This window comes from Bombyx mori, chromosome 20, assembly GCF_030269925.1.
Source record: "Bombyx mori chromosome 20, ASM3026992v2".
Lineage (NCBI taxonomy): Eukaryota > Metazoa > Arthropoda > Insecta > Lepidoptera > Bombycidae > Bombyx > Bombyx mori.
This window is the reverse complement of record NC_085126.1, coordinates 5,181,695-5,199,931: the sequence shown is the minus strand read 5'-3', so window position 1 is coordinate 5,199,931 and position 18,237 is coordinate 5,181,695. Positions and strand designations below refer to the sequence as shown.

The 18,237-nt window shown below is 34.2% G+C and overlaps 1 protein-coding gene across 10 annotated transcripts in view; it reads left to right on the top strand.

The window, feature by feature from the left end:
* Positions 1 to 18,237, top strand: part of Adamts-like (A disintegrin and metalloproteinase with thrombospondin motifs like) — a 179,209-nt gene that overhangs the window by 136,621 nt on the left and 24,351 nt on the right. For all 10 annotated transcript variants that reach the window (NM_001043470.1, XM_062674163.1, XM_062674162.1 and 7 more), the window contains 3 exon segments: positions 1,377 to 1,472; positions 9,964 to 10,099; positions 11,407 to 11,514. In NM_001043470.1, coding sequence (NP_001036935.1) covers positions 1,377 to 1,472; positions 9,964 to 10,099; positions 11,407 to 11,514 — 340 coding nt within the window.

The following is an 18,237-nucleotide window of genomic DNA, read 5'->3' as shown; positions in this document are numbered from 1 at the left end:
TGAGGAATGACTTCGTTTTTGATGAACTGTGGAAGTTTTTGGTGCGCAAGTGCATTGGGATGTCCAAACGCATGATGTAGAGACCGGAAAAAGAAGTTTGGTTCGCACGAACAGTCTTTTTTTTTATTATATTATTTTGTTTATTGAATTTTCTAGTAGAAATGAATTTTCTAGAAAATGAATAAGTATGTTTTTCTACGGTCCCAGTAGCGCCGCAGGCAAGATAAATAGTATGGGGAATTCTGTTTTTGTGAATTTTAGTGTGACAGTGATATTAGAAAGAAAAAAAAAACAATTAAATTGATATTTCATTTCGAAAAAAAAAATTGCTGTATTTTTTTATTTACGGGGTCATAGAGAGTATGCGTCTTTTTATGAGGAACATTTTGAAATTTGAAAATATATACTACATGATACTATTGGTGACAAATTAATACTTAACTAGCAATTTAATTTTATTTATTTTTTAGTATTGAAAACTATTATATTCGAATCCTAGAACTAAAGCGAGATAGTATTTAGACCAGGTTTTTAGTTCAATCATGAACTCAATTTCGCTGTTCGTGATCCTAGAACAAAAATAGGAAGACTGTTAAAAAAAATCGGTTAGGCTGTGACTCTGAGATCATGTACAGCTACTTGGACAAACTTTAGAGACGCTTTTAAGTTTCTCGCGTGCTGCTGTACTTGCTAGATCGTTTGAGATCGACTTCAAATACCATGTATTTAAATTTACCGACAAAGATTATTTTCAGTTAATTAGTATATCTCCGTCAATTAACTGCGAAGCGTGAACCCTACCGCCAATGTCGTCGGAGGACGAACGAACTCACGAGAGCCTCATTCCCACGACGGGTCACGCGTTATGACAAAATCAAAATGTACGAAAATCGCAAACAAAAAACCAACTACCTACATATTTCAATGCATATCTATGATTATTTTTGAAGAATAAATAAAGGTGACCTTTACGTACATCCTTGGAAAACAATGTGATTAGAAATAGACAAATTATTTACAGACTCGAAATACAAAAAAGAAATATGTAGTTACATCTGTCAATAAGCTTTATGTGTCAATGTCATTTAATTTGGTACGTGACAAGTGAGAGTTCACAGATTATCTAAATTTTATTTAATTATACTCAACGCTTTAAAAGTTTGACAAACTATTTAAATAGCTGTTCAGAAATTAAAAAAAAAAAACTAACAGTTATTTCTTGTAGTATGATAAAGATGATTAAGTATAAGTTACGAAAGCTCTTCCACTGGTTCGTTTTTTAGTTAAAAATAGCTTCCTATGTGCTTTATCTAGTAGCAGGACGAAATGTTTTTCTTTTTCTTTTTTTTAAATATCCTATTTCGCTTTTGTTGCAGGAAGATGATGAAGAATTCGGTGATCTGTATCAGGACGAAGAGAACGGAGCCGCCCTGTTGATACGACGGCATCCTAAACATGGAAAACTAGTGGTGGTGAGTTTTTTCTTAGAGATTGTCTTATAACCAATATAGGTGGTATTATACCTCTAACTATGGCTGAACTAAAAGCTGTGCTGTTAAGCTATCCGGATTCCGTCGTAAATTTCGTTACTTCTCATCATCATATCTCAGTAGTATCTTTATTTTATCCAACATAGTCGGAGTAATCACAAGGCATTACGATCGCTAACCTTGAGACACGAGGAAGTATATATCTTGATTAAAGATGGTGAGGTATGATGCGAGCAAGCACGTGTTCGTTTGGTAATTCCGTTATTACTGCGGGATCATGGGTTGCGTTTGTTAGGATAGGGAGATATGCCATTTAATTAATTGCGTATGCAAATTAATTGCGACGCCAAGTCCACTATTTAAAGTCAACAGCATTGTAATGTTCCACACTTCAGCCGATATTTGACCAGAGCTATGAGCTCTTCTTACCATCGGCGTTATTAAAATCACATCTATTATTTCTTCTGTGACACCCAGTGTTCCTCCAATGATTGAAATTCAATCATTATTACTGACGCTTCAAAGTTAAGATTATTTTTTATTATTATTATATTCTTTTGTTGTTTTTATTGTGAAAATTCTGTCAATTTTTTCGTATTTTTTATTTATTTAATGTAAATTTCGTCATTTGATAACTCCGAACAAACTTACCCTTTGCCTATTTAATTAATAAAAATTTAATTGTTGAATAGAGAAATAATTTAATAATAAATTTACGAGAATTTTACTTCGTTTCTGAATTAGATCGAGACAATCAAAGTTCGTACTTACAGTAAACACCATAATAAAAACCTAAAAAATAAATAAGAAGACCTTTTCAATTTCACAGAGACTGAATATTATATTAATATTACACAGTATAATTGATATCCGTCGCCGATTTCATTAAGCGAAAGCAATTAATTATTAATGTACCTACGTGAAATAATTGCCAGGATCTGTTTACGGATTAAAAGCTCGCCGCAGGAAAGGCTTTAAATAAAAGTCATCGTAAAAACTTTTCAATCATGTTTACTATTCCATGTACCCTAGTATATTCTGTTTTTTTTAATTCGTTTCGCAATGTTGTTCAACTTGCCATGTCTACATCATGAAACAGGTGAGTTTGCCTTTTAACGAACACTGGACGATGACCTTGCTCGGTTTTTTTTTTTTTTATAACACCCTCTTGTTGTGTCTTTTAAGCAGTTAGTTGCTCTCAATTAAGAAAAATAGTATTATTATTCGCCAATAGATGTCGGGCAGTCATAAAGTTCATTATCGATAAAATTGATTATTGAAAACACGAGCAAAACATTTTCTGAAAATAAATTGTAGCTTATCGCCCCCGAAATCCCCTGTATACTAAATTTTATGAAAATCGTTGGAGCCGTTTCCGAAATTCAGATTATATATATATATATATATACACAAGATTTCTCGTTTAAAGTAAAGACAGTCATAAATTAGTTCTGGACGGAATTTTTAATGGAAAATTAACCTTACCCACCGTAAAATACCCTACTCGAAGTGCGCTTGAAGAAATACTAGATATTGCTATGCATAACGTGACGGACGGCAAATTCCTCAGCGGGAATTTATACCAGAGCTGCGGAATACTAATGTTTGCGTAATAACGTAGACCCGCTGATTAAATTTATTAATACGAAAATTAACTGATTCTTTATAATCTAAAAGGATTTTTAGATTGATGATATTTTTATGTGGCTGTATGGGTCACGTTTGTTTCAAAAAAGATGGAGGCTATTTAGTGGAATGATTGGCGTTGTTGGCATTCTTCTTCGATTTTTTTATTGCTTGGGTGGTGGCATTTAGTGTTCAATGCTTACCGGAACCCATAGACATCTACAACATAAATGCCGTCATCCACCTCAAGACATGAGTTCAACGGTCTCAGTTTTTCCAGTACAACGGCTGTCCCACTCTTCAAACCGAAACGCATTACTGCTTCACGGTAGAAAATAGACAGCGTGGTGATACCTAGCCTTAAGGACTCACAAGACGTCGTACCACCAGTCAAAATTATATTAACAAAAATCTTTACAAACTTTTTTCGTACCTAATCGTTGGTAACCCATGACCTATTCCAACTACTCACGGAACTAATTGCTAACGCTGACCCCAGTAAGAGCACTGCTTCGCTGAATCTACCACCAGATCGGAATCGACTCAGTGAGAAGGTAGGGTGAGAAATTTAGTTGGATGCGTCTATGGACTAGTTGGCACGTCGACCGCTTCATCGTAATCAATGAGTTCGACGAGGACGGTGACCGGGCTTACAAACATTATCACAAGGTGCCTCTCTGTTATTAGATCTAGGTCAATAACATGGTTTTGTATTTATGTACCACCAACAGTTCCTCTACGCTCATTGTTCCAGTTCACTCACCGATGTTTCATATCCACGGCTTTTAACATTGTTCGGCGAATCTCCTAGTCAGGCCTCGTCCATTAGGATCAATGCTTAAGCATTTGGTACCTGTAATTCCGAAGCACGTGCCGAAATCATGCAACCTTTTGCTTCTCGAAAATCTTCGTCCATTGTCGCGACACGTTAATAACGTTCATATAAATTGAAACCACAACCTTAATAAAAATTTGCTGTAATTTATTTCATTAATTTATTATATGAGTAGGTATATTTAGGTACAAATGTGTTTTGTGTGCACGTTTTAATAAAAAGGTCATCGTCAAAATATTTATATTAAGGAAATTGCTTACATGTTGTCTGCACGCCACACGTGCTACTGCGAAATATCATATTACTGAATACAGATTACATGCAGTTGTCATGAGCATAGGTTAGTTTGTGCAAATCATTGTTTTTATTAATAATCTTGTATAACAATGATGTCTGCTTTTTAAAAATTAAATGTTTAAACAAGTTCTCATTTATAAGTCCTAGATTAACGGGTTATCCGTATTCGTGACCCGCCCCGGGTATTGTTACAGAACCTATACCTATCAAGTGACAAATATGTTCATTTTTGTGAAAAAGAAATGTTTTGGCTTTTTTACCAACGTGAGGTACCACCATAGTACATCGCATGATATATTTTTTGATTTGATTGAAAAACATAGTATACAAGATGAGTTGACGAAACTACCGTCAAAATGTCTATACCTAATACAAAAAAAAAGATGTGTGATGTCGTGGGACACCGGATAGGAACGAAGATACTTATTATAAAAATATTAATCTTAAGTTCTATTCGAGGTATAAAGAAAATAATTATTCGGGTAAACATTTTTTATAATGATTTTTTTATTGATAAAAATAAAATAAAACTACTTTACAAAGTTATCAACTTTATTTTATTTATAATGATTTATAAAAAATATATAATAATAATATACAAAGAAACATCTATTTATATGAATAATAATAATAACCGTCATCACGTAGACTATACATTAGACGCTGTATAGCCATCATACTAAGACTATACATAAATAATAAAAATCTTACGTTACGGACGTTTTTTTCCGGTCAGGGTAGCTCCCGCCGCATCGTCCAATAAGAAACTTCGTTCCAAAAATTAAAGATCTAAATACGTTTAAAAGTGTTCTACATCAATCAAAAAAGTACAAAAGACGGTTTTCAATCTCGACAATATCCTTCAGAATATCAACACAACACATCTAATTCAAGTCTGTGGGATACAGCACACAATGGCGGCATGTGGACTAAGGTCGATTGCACAACATGCATTGTGGCTGTACGCGAGCTGTTACTTTGCTCATTATCGTCAATTAGTGAGACGTGAATGTGGTAGGGGCTTTATTTCTATTATTTTTATGTTGGTATTATTAGTGTTGTTAATAAAAATAAGAAAATAATTCAGAAGCGTTCGAAACGTTCTAGCATAAGCGAATATCGAGCTTATTCCAGTTGTTATACAGTCAAAAATTGGTAAAGTTATTTCTAAGCATGTGCGTCTTCGACAACGTTGATAGGAAAACCTTTTATGTATTTTGTTCCCCTCTTTGGGTTTGGGAATGTATACATACACAATGTAATGTGGAATAAGTTACATATCGAGAGGTGAAAGGCTATTTGTTTTAAGCGACATTTTTGCTACTTTACAAGAGAGCCATTTAAAGTTTAAGCTTTGTCAAAATTGTCATGAAAAAAAAACATCTTCAGTTGTTTCAACGGAGTAAACTTAATTGAAGTTCAATTAAAACTATCGAACTATTAATGTTAATATCAAATAAAATGCAGTTTTAATTATAAAGTTAAAAGTTGCGTATTAAGCGGAATTTCGCTTAAACCGAATACATAGTTGAAGTTGTCGTGGCCTAAAGTATAAGACGTCCGTCCGGTGCATTCGTGTAGAGCGATGCATAATCATAATCATAATCATTTTTACTGGTGGTAGGACCTCTTGTGAGTCCGCGCGGGTGGGTACCACCGCCCTGCCTATTTCTGCCGTGAAGCAGTAATGCGTTTCGGTTTGAAGGGTGGGGCAGCCGTTGTAACTATACTCAGACCTTAGAACTTATATCTCAAGGTGGGTGGCGCATTTACATTGTGGATGTCTATGGGCTCCAGTAACCACTTAACACCAGGTGGGCTGTGAGCTCGTCCACCAATCTAAGCAATAAACATTTTTTTTATAACAATTAACTAAATATTCCATAGACCAAGTTGATATTTCAAAATAACTTCTATATTTAAATTACAAAGAGACAATAAAAAATATGTTTGATCAAAGTACATATTAGATCGTAAAATCGATTATAAAACTTATTTTTATGGCAACATTGTTAGCTTAGGGTCTGCGCCTACTGAGCAGATCACGTTCTCCTGCCCAATTTAAGCAATAAAGCCTAGCATTAACCTATTTACTTTAACTATAAAACAAATTCAATTTCATTATGTTTTTTTATTGCGTAGAAAGCGAATGAGCTCGCGACTACATCACTATATAAATGCCGCCACCCACCTTGAGACATGACGTCGAGTTCTCAAATGTATTCCGGGCTGTCTCAATTTTCAAACCGGAACGCATACTGTTTCGGGGCAGGATTAAGCAGGGTGGTACCTACCCGAGCAGACTTACAATACTTCTGACGACCGGTATAGGCCAGTTGGAAATTGTTTTAAACTGTCGCCCACTATCTCGCAAATTCATTTTGTGTCTCCCACTGAAAGAGATGTGGTGTTACAGTCCTAAGCTAACGTCGCCCACCACGCACATATATTTTTTTCCGCTTGTAATATTAGGCTGACGGTTTGAAATCCCATGCTCATTGTTGCACACTCAATGGTTCGATTTTAGGGCGTATTGTCCGTATTTTCTAAGTTTCCTCCTTACTTTGGAGTAAGACCGCCGGTATTTAATACAATAAATTCGACCTCATGCACCAAGCAGAACTGTGACAACGTCTTAACACCAAATGGGCAGTTTACTTATCTAATAAGAATAACAATAAAAAGCTTTTATTTCCCATTTCCCTTAAATAAGACAATAAATGTAAATGTTGCTTTTCATTTGTTAGTAGTTATATTTTTGTTCTTTTACTCTAAGTACTCTAAGTTCACACGTTTTTTTTTGGAATACGGGCCCCTCCACGGTTGAAGGCCTCCTCCAGTTTCTTCGATTTGTCCCTATCATTTGCAATATTCTGGCAGTAATTTCCTGCTATAGCTGTGAAGTCGTCAGCCCAGCTTCTCTTCGGTTTATCTACTTTTCTATTTCCTTTTCTTTTTTTTTCTTTTTATATATTCATTAGTGCAATCAAAAATGCAATGAAAACTTCAATGCTAGATCGACTGAATATAATATGTATGACTGGCTTAGATTATGTATCAACTCTGGTAAACGCTGATTGATCCAAAGAATTTTTTTCGTAACAAAACCGTGCCCTAGTGCTCAAGTAGACGGTAAAGCTTAGTCGTAAAAACATGTATTATATCGCATGGTTATTCTCGTGCTTCGGATAAAACTTAAATTATTGCTACAAGAAGGCTTTACGATGGAGTTTAATAATGTATTTTAAGAGTGTTAGACTTTTAATAAATAAAAAAAACATAGTTAAGTTTACATAGTTATTGAAGCTATGCTTTTAGCTGAAGGTTTTTAGTCGATAGATATAAAAATAGTTTGGCTGTAAAGAGTAAATTCGTTTGCTCAAGAAAAATAGGTGAAAATATAATTCTGTCCCTTTCCTTTTTGCTTACAACAGCTTGAAAAACATAACCTACCTAAAAAAGTCAAAATGAACGTTTTTTCATTGTCGAATTTCTTCTTCCAAAACAGTAATTGGACTAAAAAGAAAATTTTACTTAAAATGTTTGAATAAATTCTAATTCATAAAACGTGTTTAGCTAATATTTAGACGGCGGTGAAATAAACAATTTTCTTAAACAACTTATTATAATAAATCATTTATAAAAATATATAATAATATTATAAAGAGGAAAGATTTGTTTGTTTGTTTGTTTCGAATAGGCTCCGAAACTACTGGACCGATTTGAAAAATTCTTTTTCCATTAGAAGCCGACATTGTCCCTGATGAACATAGGCTACTTTTTTTTATTTTTTTTTATTATTTTTTTGGTTTCATGTGTGTTTTAATGTTTCCGAAGCGAAGCGAGGGCGGGTCGCTAGTAAAAATATAAAATTGGATTTGCACGCAATGGTATACGTAAATTTTGTGTTCAAAAATAACTGATCAAGTGTCATCAATATGTCAGTACGGACAAAGTATTTAAAACTATTATGAATATATTTTTTATTATGAAATTTAGTAGTCGAATGTGACATTAGAAGCTGGACCTATACGAATACGTTAAACTTGATCCCATAACCATATTTTTGCTACTGCACTCTTCACACGTGTCTAAAGAATATCTATATTCTATATCTATATATATAAAAATGAATTGCTGTTCGTTAGTCTCGCTAAAACTCGAGAACGGCTCGACCGATTTGGCTAATTTTGGTCTTGAATTATTTGTGGAAGTCCAGAGTAGGTTTGAAAGGTAGATAAATATGAAAATTCTCGGAATTAAATAAAGTTTAGGTATTTTATTTATCGGTTGAGGCACTACGAAGTCTGCCGGGTCAACTGGTATGTATATAAATATGGGCCTCGAAAATCATGTGCAGGTCTTTTATTGCTTTAATTGGCTGACTTTATTACAGAGAATCTATACAGAGAGAATATATATATAACTTGAGACCTGAGTATACCTGATGGTGAATGGTTACCGTTCGTAGACGTCAGCAAAATCATCTTCATTTCATTTCATCATTTTTCATAAAAATAAGAGTATAAATTAAAATAAGACATGACTTAAAGGTATTAGTTACCAGGACATAAAATACCTAAAAAAAAAAATACGTCAGCAATGTCAGGCGCACACATCCTACCTTCAATTCAAACCGTCAATGTACATTGCGTGGTGACTCACATTACGCCCTGATACCAGTAGGAGGTAGGTTTCTGTAAACAGATTCAACTAGAATTTAGACAGGTTCATATATAAATGTAAGCTCGCTAAATCGAGTCTTGTTAATGACCTAAAACAACCTCACGGTTCGATTATCGAAAGGTTAAATTATTCGCGGTCACGTAAGTTCTATATCGAAATATCGGTATTTGAAAATTAACAGAATACGGACGTTTTATAATTCTGAGTGCAACACAAAGCACCTAATTCAAAAATGAGAATCACGCATACGCGTTCGCAGTGTCGACAGAAATTAATAATCTCGGGAATCCGGATTCTTCAAAATTAAAGAGGAAAAGGTTTTAAATAAATAAAAACGTGTGCAACTCACACGTGGTAGAAGTGAAATCTTGAAAAATATTGGCTTCAAGATAATGAGATAAAATTTAAAATTTCGGGAAGAGGATATTGTAGGTTTTAGTAATGATCATAGTGATACAAAGTTTGATAATATTATTTTACATTTTATTCGTATATATTACATAGATTTATTCAAAACTAGCTGACCCGGCAGACTTCGTAGTGCCTCAATTGATAAATAAAAGACCTAAGCTTTTGTATAAAATAAACTTAAATCAAACAAAAGGAATCCTTCCGACGGGGGACACATCAAAGGAAAAACAAAATTGCTATTTTTATTCAATTCCCAGCCTTTTCATATTTATCTACCTTTTAAACCTTCCCTGGACTTCCACGAATAATTCGAGACCAAAATTAGCCAAATCGGTCCAGCCGTTCTCGAGTTTTAGCGAGACTAACGAACAGCAATTCATTTTTATATATATATATAGATGTATTAACTACGAATATTAGGTACGAAGCAGAGCACAAAGAGAACCACGAATATAAGAAACACTGTATAACGCTTCCTATCTCATTTTCTTTCAAGTTAAATCTTATGAATTTATATGTCTGTCTCTTTTTACTGTCGCTTTTTCGTTTCATCGTCGTCACAAAGATGCTAAAGAGGTTTTCAGTTTTCAAAAAATCGATTATTTTCCTTTTTTACAGGAGGGCTCGATCGGTCACGATCTCGTTATAAGGCCGATTCCTGACACGATGACGTCACCCGCGCAAGACGATGAGATGTTCATGGACCCCTCGAGCATGGCCGACATGGTCTCCATAGACACCGGACTGCCTATTAGTAAGTATCTAATAGCTGTTGTAGTCTTATTCCGCAAAAGAAACTACTCTATCTTTATTTGGACCCATCAAACCTTGGTTTTAATCAAACAACAAAACGAAATATTTTTTAATGTAAAATACCTTTATGTCGACGCGGGACTAATGGCGACCGATTATTTTCCAAAAGTATCCTGCTATTTATTACATACGAGATAAAATACATCGCTTACAAATACTTAAAACAATACAAGCTTATTAATGGTACTAATAGAAATATCGTGTTACAACACTACATACCTACTTCGGAACATATAGTAGGTATGTTGATTTGGACCCAAATACTTATAATAATGAATTTTTCTTAGGCAATTATATTGTTTTTAATATTAGCAATATCAATACTTTTTAATTACACTTGTTTCTGCGTAATGTCTCTTGTTTTAAATCCGTCAGTAAAATTTCTAGTTTGAAATTTTGCATGTGACAAATAAATTAAATAAATAAAAAAATGGTCTATTGATTGGTTTTTACCTATGGTACTTATTTTTATTAATTGTTGTTTTGAATTGCGCGAAATTTTAGTATTTTATTTAATAAATTCGAAAGGATATGAGACAATATCTTAATGAAAGTTAACATTAAAATTTCCTTCCTCGATTATCTACTAATTCACGAAATATGTAAATACCAAGATTTTGTTATGTCATTTATTTTCTAAATGGCGCCAACGTATTGAACAAAAGTATAAATTAGAAAATAATTTATTATATCCACATAAATAACTTTACAATCAGTAATGTTCTAAATACTAACTATAGTAATATTTTCTCTGCGTACGTAGTATTAGATACGTTGTCTGAGATGGAGGCTGGTGTAACACCCGGTCATCGTTCTTGTCCAACCCGTCGCTTGCGACGAAGGGCTCGGCGAGTAAATTAACCCTCAGACACAGCCCACTGAGTTTCTCGCCAGATTCTCTGTGAGTCGCGTTTCCGATCCGGTGGTAAATTCTGCGAAGCACGGCTCTTGCTAGGATTCGTGTTAGCAACATCGCCAGGTTTGAGCTCCGTGAGCTCACCTACTAGCCCGGTGACGCTGACATAGTCTCTCTAGACTAGACCATCAGCTTAGTTAGGGAAAAAACCACCAGGTGTAACAGTTTGAAATTATGTCAAGAATTATAAAAAAAACTGTAAGGACTTTTTAAGAATAGACGTATAGAAATAATATTGCAAGACGCATTTTTAAACTACGATAATGTATGAGTCGATTTATTTGGATATTCCAATATATATATAATGACGGCTTTGATCTCGATTTTTGCAGTGAAAAGAAAAAAAGAAGAACAAGACAGACTACAGGAGGCCCTTAACGGAGCCCAACACGTTATCATCAAACGGGATCCTGCGGAAGTTGACCACATGAGTGACTATGGTAAGTCCTTGAATTATATAATTAACGCGCGAAACATTTTTTTTCGACTGAAACTGTTTTTGGATGAAGTTGCCCACTAAATCGCTCATTACAATACGACCGACGTAACTTGGCGAGTCTGAATATAGCCGCAGGTGAACTTTCGCGCATGTACACTCGTAAAATAAGTGTTATTAGTATTCATTTTTTAGTAATATAAATGACAAAATTATTATTTAATATAATTAATACTAAACATTATTAAATTATTAACGTTAAATATTTATTATTTAATATTTAAAAAAAAAAAGAAATAAATTTAATAAAAATCAAGTATAACTTCTTACGCGCGTACATAAGTACACGCACCCTTTTTTCCCTACCTAAGCTGATAGCCTTGAGAGGCTATTTCAGCGTAACATTAACTAGTAGGTGAGCTCACGGGCCTCAAACCGGAGTGTTGCTAACACTGGCCTCAACAAGAGCAGTGCTTCCCAGAATCTACCACCGGATGAGAAACGCGACCCACTGAGAAGATCGCGCGAGAAACTCAGTGGGCTAATTGAAACTTGACGGTTTTATTAATGCATGATTAATTTCGAAAATTTAACTCGATCTTGCAAAATTTTACAGGTTACATGTCTAATTTGTATAATACTTTATTTCATACTTAACATTCGTTCACGAACTTCCCACAATGAAGGTAAAAATTCGTGTGGTTAAAATTTATTCGCAAATTTACATGTACAAGAATGGTAGTCGGCAGGACAAATCCTAATCTACTGTAATTGAGTCTTTGACCTCAAGCATTGACTGATATTGGCTGCCAAAAAAAAATCAAGAAACTAATTTAATGTAATAGAGACTAAAAAATAACTATACAATAGTATCAACGTTGCGACGTCTAGTCGAATAGATAACAGAAAATGGCCAATAAATCACAGAATGACATACGTCATTCGCGTCGTTCGCGCCATCATGTTTTGAGTGCATAGACATCAATAAAATATGGTGACAGTCACATGACTTTGTGAAACTTACTAATTATTAATAAATGTCAAATATTATAATATTAAAACGGTAAAAGGCCGTCAATTAAAACAGTATAAAAATAAAATATGCCTTTTGTGAAGTGCACCGTCAAAGGTGTTAAAATGTACTAAGCCTACTATTATTAATTTAGTACACGTTTAAGCCCGAAGAAATAATAATAAAAAAAAGCCTCGAGCCATCCAAAAAACCGCGATCCACTCAAAAAGTCAAATGGAGTTTACTCTTAAAGTGTGTTTGCTAAGTGCCTTCGTTATTATGCTGAAAGCATGTACTTTTACTAATTTAAATTGTTAGTTAGATATATTATTTATTTATTTTACAAAAGGTTACCTACTTACTACATTACGAAACTTTTTACTTGGAAAACGCTGACATATTGCACTCGTGCTGCCATCTATTGTCATGTACGCATATTACTATGTTACCAAAGATATCTAATTTTGAAATATTCTGTTGTTTAGGCGGTTTACGATCCTCATTGAGTAAATTGCAATAAACTTCAAAGATAATAATATTCTAATGGCCTATCGCAGTAAATATTCTATCAGTATAGTCAGGTATAGGATATGCCACTAAATAGACATAAAAAGAATGATATTTCTTATTCATTTAAATCAAATTATATGTATGTGTCAATTTAATCACACTAATCGCGTTTTCTAATGTGACACATATCAAATAAAGCCTCGTTTATGTGAAAGAAACAGGTTCCCCAAAAAATATATAATGTGTAATAAAATTCAAAGTTATCAAAATGGACTTGGCGGTTATGTATTTATATTTATGTTTATTATAGCACGCTATGAACGTTTTTTAGAATAAAATTGCGTGTTTAATTTAGCTTTTCCAGCTGTTAAAAAATACTACGCTGCATTAATTGAGCGCTGAATAGAATTATTAAGGAGTGTTGGAATCTATGCTGAATTTTTGTATACTGTTCAAGATAATAGATACATTTACTGATAATACATTAGCCCTCTCTATTTTTTATTCGGAAAGCATCAGTAGTGTAGCGGTTTATCTATAGTGGTGTAATATTTAGGGCCAACAAAGTCTACACTACACATTCATCAACAATAACTTTTTTAAACACATCACAGTGGATACTACATATTTTATTACAGCACCCATCGATTGCGCCATTACGCGAGTTCCCCTCATTACGGATCCTCCCGATCCACTAACGGTGCTTTTAGGTACCACAAGCACCGGTCACCGTCCTCGTCGAACCCGTCGCTTGCGACGAAGGGCTCGACGAGTGAATTAACCTATAGACACAGCCCACTGAGTTTCTCGCCGGATCTTCTCAGTGAGTCCCGTTTCCGATCCGGTGGTAGATTCTGCGAAGCACGGCTCTTGCTGGGGCCAGTGTTAGCAACACTCCCGGTTTGAGCCCCGTGAGCTCACCTACACGTCAAGAAGCTGAAATAGCCTCTCAAGGCTATCAGCATAGGTATGGAAAAAAACGAGAGTTGTCATGTGACATTCTAAATATTTTTGGATATGACATGCCCTTTTATTTAAACTAGCGGTCCCGCAGTAGTCGAAATTTGACTATAATTAATTGGAATTGTAAGTTTGTACACTATTATGATTGTATTTTATACTTCTATAATCACAAATTTCGCCAAGACTACACTATCAAAAATATTAACAAAGACAAACAATATTTAATGTATTCTCAATTTGACAACAGACGTCAAGAACAAAAGTTTGACAATAAATAATATGCATGCGTGTGTGCGTCTAATACATGGTATGTAGTGTGTGTAATGTTTTCTTTATTGATTTAATATATCTTTTATGCATTATTTAAAAAAAATATTAGCATTGTGCACTTCTTCTCTATATTCTCTATAAGTGTGGAAAATTTCAAACTCATCCGTCCGCGCAATTTTCGTAAAAAGGGATACAAAGTTTTTGCTTCACGTATTAATATATAGATGTGATTTTTAGTACTCGAGAATTTAATGTATTTTACAACCTTTTAAACAAACAGCGGTGTTAAACCTGTTTGTTTTCCTTAGATTTTTCGTGTGTTTGTATTGAGTACGATATGAAGGGTATATAAATAAAATGAAAATGTTAATGAGTGCATCATGTGCTATTGACACATTGACTTGCGTCCAAGGTGTTCACGACACGTGAGTCTCCGGAAAACACTTACCACACTCATTAAATCAATAGGGCTGGTACATACCCGAAATTAAATATAATTACTGATGTTTTTAAGTTCTTTAAAATTAGATTACTCTAGTGAAATTGATTTTATATAATTATAATTTGATTATGAAACATAATTAAAAACTATTTTCTAAAGAAAATATTTGATTATTTTATTATTGCTTAGACGGGTGGACGAGCTCACAGCCCACCGTGTGTTAAGTGGTTACTGCAGCCCATAGACCTCTACAACGTAAATGCGCCACTCACCTTGAGATATAAGTTCTAAGGTCTCAGTATGGTTACAACAGCTGCCCCACCCTTCAAACCGAAACGCATTACTACTTCACGGCAGAAATAGACAGGGTCGTACCTACCCGTGTTGACTCACACGAGGTCCTACCACCAGTAAAAGGCACTATAGGTGAATACAGATGTTATAAGTTAATAGAATGAGATCCTGCGGTAACGAATTGTGTTGGGCTAAGAAGAAACGAAGATATCAGAATGTTGAAGGCTTATTTATTAGACGTTATTTATCTGTAAGTCAAATACTCAAGTTGGCTGCCATTTGAGTTTGTTTAATATTTATGTAGAATAGGGATCGCAGCGCATAAAATAAAACTTCCACTGTTCCAAAATCTTCCGTTAAAATAATAATTTAAAAATTAATTAACACTTTTATTACGCCTTGCTTATTTTTTAACCGTCTTCGCCATCTTAATTTTCTATGTTATTCTGTCTGTCATTCTTTTCTCCCTTTCTTACCGTTTTCTCTCACTCACATTCCGTTCCACACTCTTTTCATACGTTCCGTTCTTACCAATCCTACATAACATATTTTTTAATAAACAAAAATATATCAAATTTTACAAAGCCCAGCCCTGCTTCATGACGGGAAAGGCAATGTAACTTGAAACGACAAAGGAACCGGTCATCGAAATGTCGTCTTCATTATTCACAAGATAATAATTGTTGTTGATTAACGCTAATTAACCGACGCCCGTCCGTCTGTTTTGTTGAGGACAACATAGACTACGCATGTTATTCATTGTGGAAATACTTAATGCACGTTGCATATCTGTTTCCGTAAACAATAAGGACCAATGAAGACTGAATACAAAAAAAAAAAACTAAATTATTTATTTATTTATTTAGACACACCAACAGCAATACACACAAAACATTCAAGCTTAAAATTAACATGTATAAAATTAAGTACTGGTATGTAAGCCAGTTACAGGCATGTACAGCAATCTCTTATAACAAACTATGACATGTTACAGCAATTTTACAAACAGCGGAAAAATAGGCTAAATTTAAATGTTAACATTACGACAAAAAAGTGTATTTGAAAACAACATGAAAACAAGAGCTAATTACACACACTACTAACTTCACAGATTACTAAATTAAAAAAAAAAAATCTCTTAATTATAAATATTACTGGTGGTAGGACCACCTGTGAGTACGCGCGGGTAGGTACCACCGTCCCGCCTATTTCTGCCGTGAAGCAGTAATGGGTTTCGGTTTGAAGGATGGGGCAGCCGTTGTAACTATACTTGAGACCTTAGAACTTATATCTCAAGATGGGTGGCGCATTTACGTTGTATATGTCTATGGGCTCCAGTAACCACTTAACACCAGGTGGGCTGTGAGCTCGTCCACCCATCTAAGCAATAAAAATAAAATAAATAAATATAAATATTTTTCCAATATGGACGACAATCCAAATTTTAATGTATACAACCTTTCACAAAATCTTTTATAGTTTTATTGGATAATTCTGTCGAAATTGCTTTTCAAGGTTCCTTGCGTCAATATACATTCTAGTTTTAAAAATGGAATAGTTGCTGCTTTTAGTGTAATTGGATTTTAGTCCTGCTGAGGCTGTTTATAGTAGAAATCGTCGGTGTGAAGGATGTTCTGTGCTCACATGGATTCAATCAACGGAAAGCAGAGACAATTAGAATAGTATTTTCTTCGCAAGTGGTAGCTATAGCTAAAACTACTTTTTATCGTGTCCGTATTGACGAAAAATATACCTATGTATAATATAATGTTTTCCACATTAATCAACAAACAAATAACTTAATTTGAAAGTATAATTCAATTTTTTTAAATAAAATTCATTTGAATCTAAAATTTATTGCCAGCCTACTAGCACTGCTGTTAAAATACTGACGATTTATTTCACAATCACACACATTATCACACAAGAGGCCCCTCTTGTGCGTCCGCATGGGTACGTACCACCGCCCTGCCTATTTCTGCCGTGAAGCAGTAATGCGTTTCGATTTGAAAGGTGGGGCAGCCGTTGTAACTATACTGAGACCTTAGAACTTATATCTCAAGGTGAATGGCGGCATTTACGTTCTAGATGTCTATGGGCTTCGGTAACCACTTTACACCAGGTGGTCTGTGAAATCGTCCACCAATCTATGCAATAAATAAAAATAATAATTAAAAAACTCAAAATGAAATCGTAAAGCCAGTTTTAATTGAACAAAAACAGTAAATGTTTTATTGAATTAGATGTTTGTGTCAGTAGAGATATTAAAACAAATGTTTAATAGCACTGCTGCGCTGTTGATGGACTGTGTTCGTGATTAGTCAGTACATAGTATAAAACAAAGTCGCTTTCTATGTCTCTATATCCCTATGTATGCTTAAATCTTTAAAACTACGCAACGGATTTTGATGCGGTTTTTTTAATTGATAAAGTGATTGAAGAGGAAGGTTTACATGTATAATAACATCCATTAAATAGTGAGAAATCAATAATAAATTACAGTTTCCGAAGCGAAGCGAGGGCGGGTCGCTAGTCTATTATAAACTAGTAACTGAAACTTGTGGAGTGAGTGAATATCGCTACACGTTTAAAGATTGTGGTCGAAATCTTAATTGGATCGTAATAATGACCGCCTTGCTAGAGCGCAATAATGCTTTGAGGCAGAAGTATGAGGGACAACAGTTAATACATACTGCTAAGGTTCAGACCTCAGGTCTCAACATGGGTGGCGGTGTTCGCGTATTGATGTCCATGAGCTCCAATACCACTCAACTACATGTATCGCCTATTGTTATATCGTAATAGCGATGTGATTCCGTAACCAAACAGAAGTATGTAATGTATGTATATAGAACACATAATATTGTATTTGTCTTCACATAAGTAAAATTATTCACAGTTTGCTTATGCACTTACCAAAACACAATCGATTATCCATCGACTCAATTAATTTCGTATTATTGTCAAATTTTAATCTCAATAATCATACATTATCATAATAACCGTTTTAAAACGCAACTCAAATATTGCGTTTAAAAACATTAAATAGATTCAAAATTAATTTAAATAAAATAAATAGCTTCAATATTATTTAACGGGTTCTTGCCACCTTTTTTTTTAAGTTTTTAATGAGTTCCCGATATTTCGGCAATGTTGGTAGCGCCGGAGTCACGGATAAAATTCAAATTGAATAAGTTGATTTTGTTTCCTTGGTTAATAATGGTACAGACATTTAA